The sequence below is a fragment of the Leptonychotes weddellii genome, chromosome 5, assembly GCF_054177405.1.
Source record: "Leptonychotes weddellii isolate Sample4059 chromosome 5, ASM5417740v2, whole genome shotgun sequence".
NCBI classification, from domain to species: Eukaryota; Metazoa; Chordata; class Mammalia; order Carnivora; family Phocidae; genus Leptonychotes; species Leptonychotes weddellii.
In genome coordinates this window covers 14273772-14289280 of record NC_138373.1, presented here as the reverse complement: position 1 = coordinate 14289280, position 15509 = coordinate 14273772, and the positions used below count along the sequence as shown (strand labels likewise).

General features: G+C 39.4%; 1 protein-coding gene, 1 long non-coding RNA gene and 2 other non-coding genes across 4 annotated transcripts; 3 read left to right on the top strand and 1 right to left on the bottom strand.

Moving 5' to 3' along the window:
- Nucleotides 1-874: 874 nt before the first annotated feature.
- Nucleotides 875-5223, bottom strand: LOC145721531 (uncharacterized). Its single transcript, XR_014145259.1, has 2 exons — nt 5041-5223; nt 875-4793 (listed from the first exon to the last, which is right to left on the bottom strand). It is a non-coding gene; the product is annotated as an uncharacterized LOC145721531 (long non-coding RNA).
- Nucleotides 5224-5276: 53 nt separating this feature from the next.
- Nucleotides 5277-15434, top strand: CCT6A (chaperonin containing TCP1 subunit 6A). The gene is made up of 14 exons (XM_081819645.1): nt 5277-5569; nt 5971-6034; nt 7319-7453; nt 8442-8615; nt 9334-9437; nt 10024-10134; nt 10417-10576; nt 10658-10740; nt 12092-12188; nt 12509-12656; nt 13061-13194; nt 13902-14004; nt 14901-14973; nt 15247-15434. Exons 1-14 carry the CDS (start codon nt 5433-5435, stop codon nt 15317-15319), a joined length of 1596 nt encoding a protein of 531 aa, XP_081675771.1. The 5' UTR covers nt 5277-5432; the 3' UTR covers nt 15320-15434.
- LOC145721959 (small nucleolar RNA SNORA22) lies at nt 8205-8338 on the top strand. The gene has a single exon (XR_014145995.1). It is a non-coding gene; the product is annotated as a small nucleolar RNA SNORA22 (small nucleolar RNA).
- On the top strand, nt 12700-12839 carry LOC115939745 (small nucleolar RNA SNORA15). The gene has a single exon (XR_004074517.1). It is a non-coding gene; the product is annotated as a small nucleolar RNA SNORA15 (small nucleolar RNA).
- Nucleotides 15435-15509: the final 75 nt, after the last annotated feature.

The following is a 15509-nucleotide window of genomic DNA, read 5'->3' as shown; positions in this document are numbered from 1 at the left end:
AATTTCTGAAGAAAGACTGATGAAGAGGATTCAGCTCTACCAAATTTTGAAACATATTGTAAAACTATAGTAAATAAAATATGGTGTTGCTACTTGTATGGACTTAGCTATGAATATAGTCCAAAGTGGGTCCAGATACATATGAGAACGTAGCATATGCTAATAACTGCATTACATATTAATGGTGCAAAATGTGACTTATTCTGGAAGAAAATAAGTGGATTCTGTGTGAGCTCTTTCCAAACACCAATTACCAATTCAGTCCTCAGACACCAACTTCCTCGATTCTCCAACACCAACTGGGTGTCCAGCAACTCAATTCAATTCTAATTCTACCTGGAATTAGCACAGACCCTGCAGTGAAGGGCTCAGTCCCAGACTGCCTCCACTTCAGACACCAGTTACAAGTTCCAGGCCTACATGCTACCTCCATTTCTGTCTGACTTGGCTGCAAATTTGGGGGTTCCCACAATTCCTTCCTCAGGTTTGAAAATTTTTGAGACTTGACTCAGAACTTGGGAAATCACTTCACTTAGGTTTATGGTTTATTTATAAAGGATACAACTCAGGAAGAAACCAAATGGAAGAAATGCACAAGACCAGGTACTGAGGAAGGAGCAGAGCTTCCAAGCCCTCTAGGTACACCACCCTACCACTGTATCAATGTTTACCCACCCTGGTTATTCAATCATTTTTATAACCTATCTGCCGCCCACCTCCACTCCCCCAGAGGATGGGGGAATGGGACTGAGAGTCCCCACCCTCTAATCACTGTGTTTGGTCTTTCTAGTGACCAGTCCCCATCCTGAGGCTATCTAGGGTTCCCACCTCAACTCACATCATTAGCAAAGACTCAGGTGTATTCTAAAGGGGATGGTTATGGATAACAATAGATACTCCCATCACTCAGAAATGGTTAAGGAGTTCTGTGCCAGGAACCAGGGACAAAGACCAAATACATATTTTCATAATACAACAGATTCTTATCACATTCCTTACTGAAATAAATTTTAAACGAATCAAGGGTTAAAATGAAAACTAAAACCTTAAAAATACAAATGAAAACATGGGAGAACTTTCAGAATACTTTTTAAGAGCATAAGGCCTGTCTTACACAGTATAGCACAAAATCCAAATGCCCATAAAAGGGGAAAAAAATACATCTGACTACATGAAAATAATTTTTTAAATTTTTAATTGGAAAAAAGACATAAATACAAAATACTGTACAAACAATATTGAGACAAGTTAATTGCAACACAGAAAACATAAAAGAGCTCCTACAAATCCACAAGAAACCAAACAGGAAAACAGACAAAAGACATGAATAGACAGTTCACAGAAATAGAACTACAAAGATATATAAGATATATGCTCACCTTCACTCTCAATAAACAAAACTTTTAAGATACCATTTTTCACCTATAAGACTGGCAAACATAGAAACAAAATGTTAAACATGTTGATGTATATTCTTTCGGTTCTTTATTGATATATATACATATGTGTACGTATATATACATATATATACATATACACACACACACATATACACATACACTTGGGGGACTTAATAAAAATAAGACACTGGACATACTTTGTATATTTTATATTTTCATGTATATACTTCTGCATCTCCCTTCTGTGGATACATAAATTTGGGGAGGTTTGCAAAAATAAAAATATTCTGAATTTTAATATATTAATATTTTGATGCATACCCTTATTTTGGTATAGATACATGGGGAGTGGTTACAAAAATGAGAACATATAATTTATACCACTTAAAACGTTTTTCCCTCTTATCAAGAACACCTCTTTATGTCATTAAATATGCCTTCATCACCTTCTGCGTGGACTTTTCAACATCCTTCTTTCTGAATGCCCTATCCTTCGTCTTCTCCCTTAGTTCATCCTCCATTCCACCTCCAGAGTAATCTTCATCACTAGTTTGTTGGGTTCCCACTGCTGGCCCAGATGTCTTAACCAGGACATGACAGTCAGGAAATGCTACTTCTCCAGATTTGTCTCTTGCAACCTTCTTCCCTCCATCCTAAGTATCCACCTTTCAATGGGCATGCCAAGTCCTTTCACTGTTACTGTCTGGAATCACTCTCCTAAGCCCTTTTCTTCCAAAAAGGATCTATCTATCTTTCAAAATCCCATTAGCCTCATCTCTAAGAAACCTTCCTTGGTGCTCAAAGCTAATACCTTTGTGCTCATTGTACTTCATTTATCTCTTAACTATTACATCCTACACTTTATGGTCATTTACCTGTTTACAAGTTTATCTCCATAACTAGGCCATGCACTTTCTTGAGGATTAGGGATTTTATTTATTTCTATACCCACTGGATGGGAATGGGGATAAGAATGAGGAGAGGAGAGAAGTGGTCCCTGAAGAGTGGTTCAGGCTGAAGAAAGGCAGGTAGAATGTTCCAAGCACTGAAAAATTCAGAATGACCAGAGCATGGAGTGAGAGAGAGAGAGAGAGAGAAAAGGGTTTTAACCCAGAGAGGTAGGCACAAGATGTAGTTGATTCTGGAAGCAAATTAAGGCATTTATATTTCAGTCTAAGGTCTTGAGGATAACAGGGATTATAAGCAGAGCTGTGGCTTGTAGATCTACTTCTGATAGGTTGCTCCAGTAGTAACATGGGGAATAAGGCAGAACAATTACTTAGGGCACTATAGTAGTTGTACAAGTAAGAAATCATCATGGCCTAAACCTGAGTGGTGTAAGCAGAGATGGATATATCTAGAAAGTGAAAGTGTTCAGGGAGTAAGTGGATGTGGGGGGCTGGGGCAAAGGGAGAAGTCAAGGGTGAAACCTAGGTTTTTGGCCCTCTCCTCATACAACACAGCATGACCCTGTTGGTCATTTAACCTTTCTCTGTGTTGATTTAATCATCTATGAAACCGGTTTGATTATACCTGACCTATTAAATTTCAAAGGATTCATATTAGGATCAAATGAAACACTACATGTGAAGGTGCTATAAGAATTATATAGCTAAAAAAAAGAATTATATGCCTTAATTACACCATATGAACGCAAAAGTGGCAATTACTTCACACCTTCCATGTCAGGCACAATACAAAGCATGTTACACATGCAATCTCATTTAATTTTCTCTAAGATGTCATTTACCCCTACTTTATATATTAGGAAATAGTCAAAAAAGTTAAATAAGTTATCCAAGTTCACCTAGTGGTAAACATTGCAAATCTAGAATTCAAACTCAAATTGTTTGATTCTAGGATTCTTTCTAATATACCACCTTGCCTCATTAGGGTTCATTCCTCAAAATTTTATTCTGTATTGAAATCCCTCCTGAATCAAATGGCTAAACATCTGCTACCACCTCATTTTTTTCAATCATGGATTGAAATGGATCTGCTCCCACAACATGACCTTTTGTGTGAAATTCTCCAAAGACATTCTGAAGTTTTCCCACTCTATACATACATTACCATATAGACAACACACCCTTGCTACACTCTTTTGCATCATATAATGAAAACAATTAATTTGCTTGAAAGTGTGGTAACGGAGACCAGTAGAACGATATATGCAAACAGACTGCCTCTACAGGGATCATGTGGCTCTTTCTGCTTTGCTGAGACTTTGGTGTGATGTTAGTAGAGATGCCTAATTAAAATTCCATTCATTGTGGATTTCTTGCATTAATTTTGATTTTTTAAAAAATACTGCATTAAAATATTATTGATCTCAATTACTGAGTTTTATGGTGCCCCCTTTAAATTGTGTACCTCAGGAGATCCACTCCCCCTTTCTCCACCTGCAAGCACATGCCTGAAAGTTCCACAATCTTCATCTCTGCTCATGTCTCCCCTTACATCTGTAACAGTAAATAAATATGCATACTTACCAAATAAGGTAAGCACAAGTCTCCTGTGTACTGCTATTACTCAAACTTATATATGTGCTTTTGATTCTCAAATATACAATGCCACTTAAAAGCATTATATACCAGGGTATTCACTGCAACTTCAATAGCAAAAGATTGGGAACAACCTAAATATCAACCAGTGAATGACTAGTTAATTTTGTCACTCTTACAAAGAATATCATGCAGCTGTTAATAAGAATGAGGAATCCCTATTCATATTGATATGGTACAATCGCCAAGATACTTTAAGTATAATACACCCAACAGTGTGTATCATAAATCGACATTTTGTGTGGGAAAAATGCTTATATCCATATACATATTTATAAATTCAGAAAGCATCTGGGAAATTCAGAGCATCTAAGGGTAATTATGCTTGTCTGAAGGAAGTTGAACTAGAGGGACAAGGACGTACTTTTCACCATATGCCCTTTGGCACCTTTGAATTCTAACAATTTTTGTTATTATAAAAACGAAATACTAGACGTTATCTTGTATATCTAATGGGGGGGTGAATACGGGATACTAGAAAATAACTGCAGACATCTTTCGGAATTTTGTCTTAAAAAGGAGACTACTACTCAATCATTTGAGATTTAAAACTTGCTGAGGGACGCCTGGGTGGCTCAGTCAGTTAAGCATCTGCTTTCGGCTCAGGTCATGATCCCAGGGTCCTGGAATCCAGTCCCTCATGGGGCTCCCTGCTCAGCAGGGAGCCCGCTACTCCCTCTGCCTGTGCTCTCTGACAAGTAAATAAATAAAATTGTTAAAAATAAATAAATAAATAAATAAAACCTGCCTTGAGAGCAGTGTGTCCTGAGCGGGAAGGGTGGGCTGACCAGCTTCTCCTCAGCCGCCAACACACCGATCCTGTAGCTTGCTAAAAAGGCATCGAGCACTTTCTACCTTGCATTCATCTCCCCTAAACTTAAAACACCTACAATACTGGGCGAGCAGCCCTTATCAGATTCACTTCTGTATCCCCGCAGCACCGAGAACCCCTCTAAGCACACAGTAGATAGTCAAGAAAACGCTGGTGACAGGGAAGAAAGAAGCGAGGGGAGGAAGCAAGGCAAACCGCGCGAGGGGGGAAAGAGGAAGCCCACCCTACACCTGCGGCCAGAGACCTCCAGGAGAGAGCGGCCCGCTCTGCAGTCACGCCCGGACGCGCGCGGCCCACAGGCCCCGCCTCCGTCCTCAGGTCCCCGGTCTGCAAAGCTGGGGCCCGGCGGGCGGCGACACCGGGCCACCGCGAGCCCTTACTGCCCGGGAACAGGGCCCTCCTGTGCGCAATGGCGCCGGGGCTGGCCGCGAGGGGCGGGACCGTAGGCGCCGCGACCCAATGAGCGGCGCGGGCCGACCTGCGGCCCAATGGTAGCGGCGCACGGGCACGCTGGGGGCGGGCCGGACGCGCCCGACTTTTCCAGAAGACCCGCGCAGCGAACGCCCCCTGGCCACGCTGAGCGAGCTCTGGGCGCTCCGCACGCCGGCTCTCCTCCTCTTCCTGTGCTGGTTAGCTATGGCGGCCGTGAAGACCCTGAACCCCAAGGCCGAGGTGGCTCGAGCCCAGGCGGCGCTGGCGGTGAACATCAGCGCGGCCCGGGGCCTGCAGGACGTGCTGAGGACCAACTTGGGGCCTAAGGGCACCATGAAGATGTAAGGCGGGGCCGGCGGGGCTGGTACCTAGCGCCATCACGGGCCTGGCGCCCCCGGGCCTCTACGCTCGTCGCTGCGGCCCTACTTACCCGCAGACTCCCGGGTCGCTCCTGTTTCCTGCCCCGGCCGTTTCCTCTTGTAATCGATGCCATCTCTGCTGAGAACAAAGCTGCCCGCGTGCGCGGCTCGCCCCTGCGCCCTGGGACCCTAACTGAGAGTTGGGCAGGCTGTTTCTCTGAAGGGAGGGGGTGGACACTGCACCATTCCTGTTACCGGGTGGGGAGAACCAGCCGCGTGGCCCCAGGTCCTTAGGATCTGGGTAAAGCCCGGTAGTAATGGGACTCTTAGTTAGGTCTCCGTTGAAAAAGTCACACTGTGATTCATTTGTGCCCGTTGAACAGGCTTGTTTCTGGTGCTGGAGACATCAAGCTTACTAAAGATGGCAATGTGCTGCTTCATGAAATGGTGAGAGGCTGCTATATTAGGTCGAAAATGTCTTGGTTTTCCGTATTGCATGTGATTCGCAGTGAGATTTTTAATGTTCATATTCAAGATAGGAGAAATGAGTCAGCTCTCAGCAGGTCTTTCAGACAATGGAGGAAGTAGAAAAGGAATGCAGTCAGTAATAGTACTGACAGTAGGATGCCGGGAGGAGCCCTGGAATCTGATTACTTATTTTTGAATCCTTATTCTTGCCATGTAAGTCCTTGGTTAAAGGATTGTAGTTATTAAAATTAACTCTGTTAAAATCTGAAAAACTAAGCGGTTGACATAGTTAGGTAAGCGCAAAATGGTTATACTTTTTCTCTTTTTAAAACGTGGATTTCTGTCAACATCTCTCTCCACCTCCAACTGAAGGGGAGGTAAAACTCTGCTTTACTATTGTTAAAGTCCCACTGACAAAGAGTGTGAGACTATTGAGAGGAGCAATTGTTTTACTCATCCCTAAGTTTCCAAAATCTAGCACTTAAAATCCAAGAAAAGGAAATGATTTGCCTGTGTTTTGAGTTCAGAATAAAATTTAGGGTTTTTTTTTTGTTTTTGGAGCCCAAGCCTGGGCTTGAACTCAGGACCCTGAAGTAAGAGCCAGAAGCTTAACCAACTGAGCCACCCAGGCGTCCCTCTGACCTAGATTCTTAAAACTGTCAGTGCCCCCAAAAACAAAAGGCTGGGAAACCGTTCTAGATTACAGGAGAATAAGGAGACTTAAAAACCAAAAGCAGTTCAGGAGCGTTGTTTGCGTCCTTTGTAATTAAGAATCTATGGGTGATACTGGAGACATAATGAATATCCTGTTTTTACAGAACTTTTTAGCGATTTAGCATTCACTGATGATCTTTGTTAAAAGGTCTTTTTAATTTTTTGTTCAATCCAAGTAATACTGGAGGCTAGTGAGGTTTAATTTTAGAAGGAACCTGGTTTATTCTCACAAGAGTCCTAAAGAAGCTTGCATGGATTTGAAATTATTTCTTACTGTTAACTCTGTCATCTTCAGTAAAACTTAACTGGGCCTCAGATTTCCTCATCAGTAGAGTGGAGATAATCTTCTCAAATCTAAATGTGAAAATGTTTGGGTTACTATAAATGGATGTACAAAATAGTTAATGGTGAGTTTTAAATCAGTATGGCATGTAGCTGAACACTTGGGCAATTTATGCAAATAGATGCACTTAAGGAGACCCTTCACACATTTTAAGGTATACTTAGATTATTTCAACTTAAGTAATTTTCTTCTTTTTCTACTTTCAGCAAATTCAACACCCAACAGCCTCCTTAATAGCCAAAGTAGCAACAGCCCAAGATGACATAACTGGTGATGGTACCACTTCCAATGTTCTAATCATTGGAGAGCTACTGAAACAGGCGGATCTCTACATTTCTGAAGTATACATGATTCTTGTGTTTCCATGGTAGTTTATATATATAGGAAATTTATTTATATAAATTGAGGTGTTAATAGTAGCAAGGCCATATGGTAGAATGTAAAGAGCAGGGGGCTTAACTCTGGGAACCAGAGCCTATGTCCTGGTCTTAATACAAGTTTATTGTGATCCTGGACAGATTAAGGACCCTTCCTTGGCCTGCAGGGTTTTTTTGTTTTGTTTTGTTTTTTAAAGATCTTATTTATTTATTTGAGAGAGAGAGAATGAGAGACAGAGAGCATGAGAGGGAGAAGCAGACTCCCTGCCGAGCAGGGAGCCCGATGCGGGACTCGATCCTGGGACTCCAGGATCATGACCTGAGCCGAAGGCAGTCGCTTAACCAACTGAGCCACCCAGGCGCCCGGCCTGCAGGGTTTTTTTAATCAAGTTGCATCACATATTACTTATATTTGTCTGTCTATAACAGATTGATAGTTGAGATCTAGAAACAGGATATTCAGGACTAGGCATATTTATAAGGAAAGCCAACTAAAACATAAATTTAAAGAAGAATTACACTACGTTTTTAGCCCTGAGTTAGTTTGAAGGTTAAAGCAAACCTTAGTAGTAATCCAATGCCAAGAAATTCTTGGAAGAGAGAAAAAGCGGACCCTTCATCTCCCTGTTTGTTTTTGTTAGTAAATGATGTGAATTGGAAAGATAAATGGTCCTACTGAGTACAGTTTTAGGTTTGGGGCATTATTCCTTGTGGTCTGCACAGTGAACACCCAAGTGTGCTTTATAGTTCCCTTGGCTTTGATTCTGTGCTAGAGTAATGTCTGTTCTTTTCCTCTGCATTGAAAGGACTATTTATCCTTTTAAATGTATTCAAAAAATCAGCACATTATATTAAAGCATATGAATGATCCAGAATATTACTTTAAAAATTTACTTTTTCATCTAATTGAAGAACTCCAGTTAGTGGTGGTTATGTAATTGTATGTTTACAGGGTCTTCATCCCAGAATAATAACAGAAGGATTTGAAGCTGCAAAGGAAAAGGCACTTCAGTTTTTGGAACAAGTCAAAGTAAGCAAAGAAATGGACAGGGAAACACTTATAGATGTGGCCAGAACATCTCTACGCACTAAAGTGCATGCTGAACTTGCTGATGTCTTAACAGAGGTATGTTAAATGTGGTATATGTCCGGTGTGTACACCTATACTGAAACCCATGGCATACTTTCTGGTTGGAATTACAAGGTGCTATCTAAAACTTTCACAGTATCATACCATGTGAGATAAGTAGTTTCTTTTTTTGTGGCAGTGAGCGGCTGATGTATGTGAAATGAGAAAATCAAATAATAGTATACCTGACCATACTATAAAGATATATTGGAGTTTTCATTAAAGGTTTATAAAATTGGGCGCCCGGGTGGCTCAGTTGGTTGGGCGACTGCCTTCGGCTCAGGTCATGATCCTGGAGTCCCGGGATCGAGTCCCGCATCGGGCTCCCCCTGCTCGGCGGGGAGTCTGCTTCTCCCTCTGACCCTCCTCCCTCTCATGCTCTCTGTCTCTCATTCTCTCTGTCTCAAATAAATAAATAAAATCTTAAAAAAAAAAAGGTTTATAAAATTGAGATTTTTATTGTGAAAAAACTTCCTGTTATCAATATTTTTAATAGAATAGTAGGGATGTCAATGATTCTTTACATAATTATGAATTGAGATGTCAGAAATGTAAAATGACTGCAATTCTTTACGAGTAATGTATTCTGTTACCTCATAGAAGAAGGCGGAGATTGATTCAGATTTTAAAGAAGTGTATATTTCTCTGAAGAACAAGCCACATAAGTGTCTAGACTGCAAATCAAATTCATCTAATGGTTCTGCTCTTATTGTAGGCTGTAGTGGACTCCATTTTGGCCATTAAAAAACAAGATGAACCTATTGACCTCTTCATGGTTGAGATCATGGAGATGAAACATAAATCTGAAACTGATACAAGGTAGGTGGTAGAATGCTATGAAATACTTACAATGTATGTTTACAAATTTACAGGCACTTTATATAATACATATTATTTGGCTGATGTCTTTTTCTTTTAATTTATGTGTATTGCCTAGATGAATATTTAGTTTGCTCAGTAGTATTTCCTCCTGAAATGAGGTTATTGTTACGTATTTATAGTCAGTATGATTCTGAAAAGCGAGCTATGTCAATGATTTATTAAACTGTAGGTTACAAAGCATAGTAGGAGACTGTTGGGGAATTTAGAATATATATTACATTTCAAAGACCTAGTTAAAAAATAATTTTTAAAGGAGGTGATGACATTTGAGAGCCTACCAGTTGCAACTGTTTCTCTGCAGAATTTTCTTTTGTTTGAATGGCTTGTTTTTGTGCTGTGTTCTGGATATTGTTTTTTCATAATTGAACCTGCCTAGGTTTCACCCAAAAGTCTTTTTCAAAAACTCAAGAAATAAAGTTGTGTGAAAATTATCAATACAGTCTCAATTCAGTATTTGAATTTCATTAGTGTATGTTATTATCTGGAAATCAATAACAACATGACTTATTATGTGTTTCAACAGTTTAATCAGAGGTCTTGTTTTGGACCATGGGGCACGGCATCCAGATATGAAAAAAAGAGTAGAAGATGCATACATCCTCACATGCAATGTGTCATTAGAATATGAGAAAACGTGAGTTTATAGCCCGTTACAAATGGAATAGAGAGGTGGAGGAGCTTGGTATTTTGGGCATATCACTTACGAGACTTAAGTTTCCCCACTGTGAGGGCAGTAATGCCTCAGTTGGGTTCGGGTGAATTATAGGAAATAACCTCTGAAAATACACCAGGGGCAGGATTGGAGCTCAGTGGCTGTTTGTTAAATCTCAAGACTGGTTTCTGAGGCTACTGGTTTATCTTCTCAAAAAATAAACATTCTTCCCCACTCCCCTTTTGTAACTTTTTTTTTAAATAGAGAAGTGAATTCTGGCTTTTTTTACAAGAGTGCAGAAGAGAGAGAGAAACTTGTAAAAGCTGAAAGAAAATTCATTGAAGATAGAGTTAAAAAGATAATAGAACTGAAAAAAAAAGTCTGTGGTGATTCAGATAAAGGATTCGTTGTTATTAATCAAAAGGTGAGAATGAAATGAGTCTATATTGTCCATTATTATTTTTAAGGTGACTTCTGTTGTAACTAACTTTTGTTTTTGTTATAGGGAATTGACCCCTTTTCCTTAGATGCTCTTGCAAAAGAAGGTATAGTAGCTCTCCGTAGAGCTAAAAGGAGAAATATGGAAAGGTACGGATAGCATATTACTTTAGTGATGTAGATTTTACTTATTTTGCAAGTTAAGTGGGATTACTTCTTTCCCCCCGTTCTTATTGTGTTTTTCCTTTTTTGTTGTGATTAAAATATACATAATATAAAATTTATCATTTTACTCATTTTTTCAAATGTACAATCTAGTGGCATTAAGTTACATTATTGTGCAACCATCATCATCATTCATCTCCAGACTTCTTCATCTTCCCAAACTGAAATTCTCCTCGTTAAACAATAACTTTGTTTCTTTCCCCTGCCCCTGGTAAATACTATTATTCTATTTTGTCTCTATGAATTTGGTACCTCATATAAAGGAATCGTGCAATATTTGTCCTGTTATGCTGGCTTATTTCACTTAGCATGATGTTTTTAGAGTTCATCCATGTTGTCACATATTAGAATGAATGTCATTTCTTGTTAAGGATGAATAATATTCCATTGTATGGATGTATATCACCTTTTGTTTATCCATTTATCAGTGGACATTTAAGTCTCTCCCTTTTGGCTGTTGTGAATAATGCTGCTGTGAACATTGGTGTATGCTTTAGTTTTAAACCATGACATGTATATGTACGTTACCAACCATGTCAAAAGAGCATCAGGGGGTGTCAGAGAACTACTTTTTCCCCAGATCTCACCACGATAAAGAGCTCTTGTTCATCTTTAGATTTCTTTTTTTTTTTAAGATTTTTTTTTTTTTTTTTTTTTTTTATTCACGAGAGAGAAAGCGAGAGAGAAAGGCAGAGGGAGAAGCAGGCTCCCAAGGAGCAGGGAGCCCGATGAGGGACTCGATCCCAGGACCCTGAGATCATGACCTGAGCCGAAGGCAGACGCTTAACCATCTGAGCAACCCAGGCGCCCCATCTTTAGATTTCTTATCAGAGGAGTATTTGCTGACTTTGAAAGAGTGGATTAGGGCGCCTGGGTGGCTCAGTCATTAGGCGTCTGCCTTCGGCTCAGGTCATGATCCCAGGGTCCTGGAACCGAGCCCCATATGGGGCTCCCTGCTCGGTGGGAAGCCTGCTTTTCCCCCTCCCACTTGCCCTGCTGGTGTTCCCTCTCTTGCTGTGTCTCTCTCTGTCAAATAAATAAATAAAATCTTGTAAAAAAAAAAAAAAAAAGCGTGGGTTAAATGTCGAGTTAGGAGAAAAGACTGGTTTTTAGCTGGTTGGTGGTGAATGGGAAGGTTCAAGGTTATTTAAAAAATAACTTTAGGATTTTAGTATGTAATTCTGAAAGGTTGCTTCATAAAAATTATTAATGATCTCTTTAAACATACATAACAAAGCTGCTTATACATCTCCCAAAACACACTTCAATATTTCAGGCTGACTCTTGCTTGCGGTGGAGTAGCTCTAAATTCCTTTGATGACCTAAATCCTGATTGTTTGGGATATGCAGGACTTGTCTATGAATATACATTGGTAAGTGTATTTTCTTTCCGAAGATAATATAATAATTTTTGGTTCATGAATTCTTCGGTAGTAAAAATTCATTCAAACTTAGGATCAGATTTTTGCTTTGTTTACATACATTTTGAAGGTTATGTGTAGTAATGATAAGCTATTGATGGGAAAAATCACTTTTATACGCAATTTTTTTTTAAGTAATTTGCTTTAATGTGATTGGTGTGTTGTTCCCTTATTAATATGCTACTTATTCTTCCGTAAGCCGTCTACTCTTTTCATTCTTTGTACAACCATATCCTGTTTTTGAAAATATTTTCCCTTCTTCATTCACATAGGGAGAAGAGAAATTCACTTTTATTGAGAAATGTAACAATCCTCGCTCTGTCACATTATTGATCAAAGGACCAAATAAGCACACACTCACTCAAATCAAAGATGCAATAAGAGATGGCTTGAGGGCTGTTAAAAATGCTATTGATGATGGTAAGATCTTTACTGTATTTATATTCTTTGGCTAGTGTGAAAGGCATGGCTGAATACTGTGTTCTTTTTATCAGTAGTTTACACAGCCAGACACCATGCAAAAGTAAAGTCTTCCCTTTAAAATGCCTGTGATGGTGTGCTAAACTTTTTCATAGCATACCATTTTTAAAAGTGGATACAAGTAAATGAACTAATACTAAGAGCTTGCAAGTACTAGTTGAATTGAACCATTTTGCTATTTGATGTGTTGCTTATAATGCTTTCAAGTGCAGTATTAACATTGTGGTGGCTATACTACATTCTCGGGAAATTAATGTTTTTTATGTTATGTTTTATGTCTTTCCTTAAAATGATTCTACAGTTTTGTTAGTTCAGCACTTCTCTCCTCTCCCCGCCTCCCCCAGGCTGTGTGGTTCCGGGTGCAGGTGCAGTGGAAGTGGCAATGGCAGAAGCCTTGATTAAGTACAAGCCCAGTGTAAAGGGCAGGGCCCAACTGGGAGTTCAAGCGTTTGCTGATGCATTACTCATTATTCCCAAGGTATGACTGCTTTAACAGTCCGTGTTCTTAACTACATCAAAATGAGTTAGCTGATGAAAGTATTTGATAATGTGGGGTCTTTTTCATAATGTAGATTTTGAGTAAACAGGTTTTATCAGCTTTCTCCTGAACGTAGCTAGAGCAGGTATCTCTCATCATCCAAATGTATTTGGTTCCTCTGGAAGGGAATTGAGTATCTGAAGTTTCAGGTGCAGGAGATAAACTGTTTTTAGAGGGTTTGCAGTGTAGGGGTTATACTAGAGTACAAGCTTGCTTTTTGTTTTTATTCTATTATGTGCTCATTTGGGGGTATTGCTTATGATCGGTGTGTTGCTGGGCTTGAAATGGATCAATGAGTTAGTAACAGATGCCTATTCTCTGAACATAAATACTGGTCTGTCTTCATTAAGGGTTTGGGTTTTTTTTTTAAGATTTTATTTATCTATTTGAAAGAGAGAGCATAAGCAGGGGGAGCTGCAACCAGAGGGAGAGGGAGAAGCAGGCTCCCCACTGAGCAGGGAGCCCAATGCGGGCTCGACCCCAGGACCATGGGATCATGACCTGAGCTGAAGGCAGATGCTTAACTGACTTAGCCACCCAGGCGCCCCTTTGTTCGTTTTTCTTAATTGGAATTATGGTTCATTTATTGTAGATTGACTGTCACTTCTTGGGTTCTGTCCTTAAAGGATTAAATTTGTTTGCTTTAGGTACTTGCTCAGAACTCTGGTTTTGACCTTCAGGAAACACTAGTTAAAGTTAAAGCAGAACATTCAGAATCAGGTCAACTTGTGGGTGTGGACTTAAACACAGGTAAGACAATGCAGCTATTAGTAGGGGGAGAACTAGATTCAGGTGAGATGAAGCCAGGAAGAATAAAAAATGCAGACAAACGAATCTTGGAGAGATGCTTTGCAGTTTGACACCAGTGTTATTAGGGAACCCTGAGTTCTAAAAAATGATATAAAAATGGAATGACTAGATACAGTAATTAATGGAATAGAGTAGACATTTGTATAATTTCAAAGAGTATGGATTTTTGATATTGCTGAGTAGTGGTAGGTGGTTAAGGTTAATATGGAAGGATTTCATGTTGGGCTGGCTTTACTCAATCTTTTATTAGGGACTTTAATAAGAAAATACATTAGATGATCATATTCATGGGTGAGAAAAGGCTGAGGGTAGCAAATGCTGGAAGATGGGACCAAGTCGTAGTGAAATGATTTAAAGCCCTCATCTTAAATGCAATAACACAAAATCGACAAATACAATAAGTGGAAGAAAGAGAACTGAGAGAGACACCCATGCGGTATGTGTAAGACCTATTGTTGTCAATAACATCATTTACATTCAAATTAATAGAAAAGGTTTCTGGGATGAGGGAAATGATAAGCCCATTTTGGCCAGATTATATAGTTCGAGTGCTTTACTTTAAGATGGACAAACGAGAATGTGTCCTGAAAAATAGAGATGTTCAAACATTTGGTAACCAAATACAGCATTACTATTACTAGAAGTCTTCTGAGTAGAGATCAGCCACTTAATCAAAGATACTGTATACAGGAGTCACGGTTTGGAGCAAAATTGGGAGGAACTTTGGATAATGAGAATAATCAGTGATGAGCAAATCACAAAATACTCTGTTGTCTTAGCATTCTGATCTTATAACCTGCTGTGTGTGATTTTAAGAATACTGGGTTACTTTGCAGGTGAGCCAATGGTAGCAGCCGAAGTAGGCATATGGGATAACTATTGTGTAAAGAAACAGCTTCTTCACTCCTGGTAAGTTTGAGAAAGCCAAAACTAAAATAACCTTTAGGGAATCATCATACTCTTAATTTGGTGTGTTCTGTTTAATTACTTGGGTTTGGTTTTGGTTTTTTGGTTTTTGCAAAAATTGTGATCAACTGAAAGTATAGAAATAAAACTAGCCTTCCATGTTTTGGAGAGGAAAGGAGAAACTTAATTGGATATAATTTGCAGTTTGTTTGGAAATTGAGTTGAATTGGGGTTCATATCTCAAACCTGAGCCATCTGATTTTCCACTCCTTTCAGCACTGTGATTGCCACCAACATACTCCTGGTTGATGAGATCATGAGAGCTGGAATGTCTTCTCTAAAAGGTTGAATTTGAAGCTTCCCTTGTGTCATCCGAATCATGAAGACTCCACAGAGTGATCCTAAGAATATAGCGACGGAATTTTTGTCCAAGCCTCAAATAATTTTCAAAAGCATTTTCTTTTCCCATATGAAAAAAAGAGAACACTGACATTTAAATTCTGAAGTTCTGAAATTACAGTATTTTTTTAAATTGCACT

Excerpts from the sequence above, each read along its gene's own strand:
- CCT6A (XM_081819645.1), top strand. The coding sequence starts at position 5,433 with ATGGCGGCCGTGAAGACCCTGAACCCCAAGGCCGAGGTGGCTCGAGCC. Across the intron at positions 6,035-7,318 it reads ATGTGCTGCTTCATGAAATG|CAAATTCAACACCCAACAGC; the intron begins GTGAGAGGCTGC and ends TTCTACTTTCAG. Across the intron at positions 14,974-15,246 it reads AAACAGCTTCTTCACTCCTG|CACTGTGATTGCCACCAACA; the intron begins GTAAGTTTGAGA and ends CACTCCTTTCAG.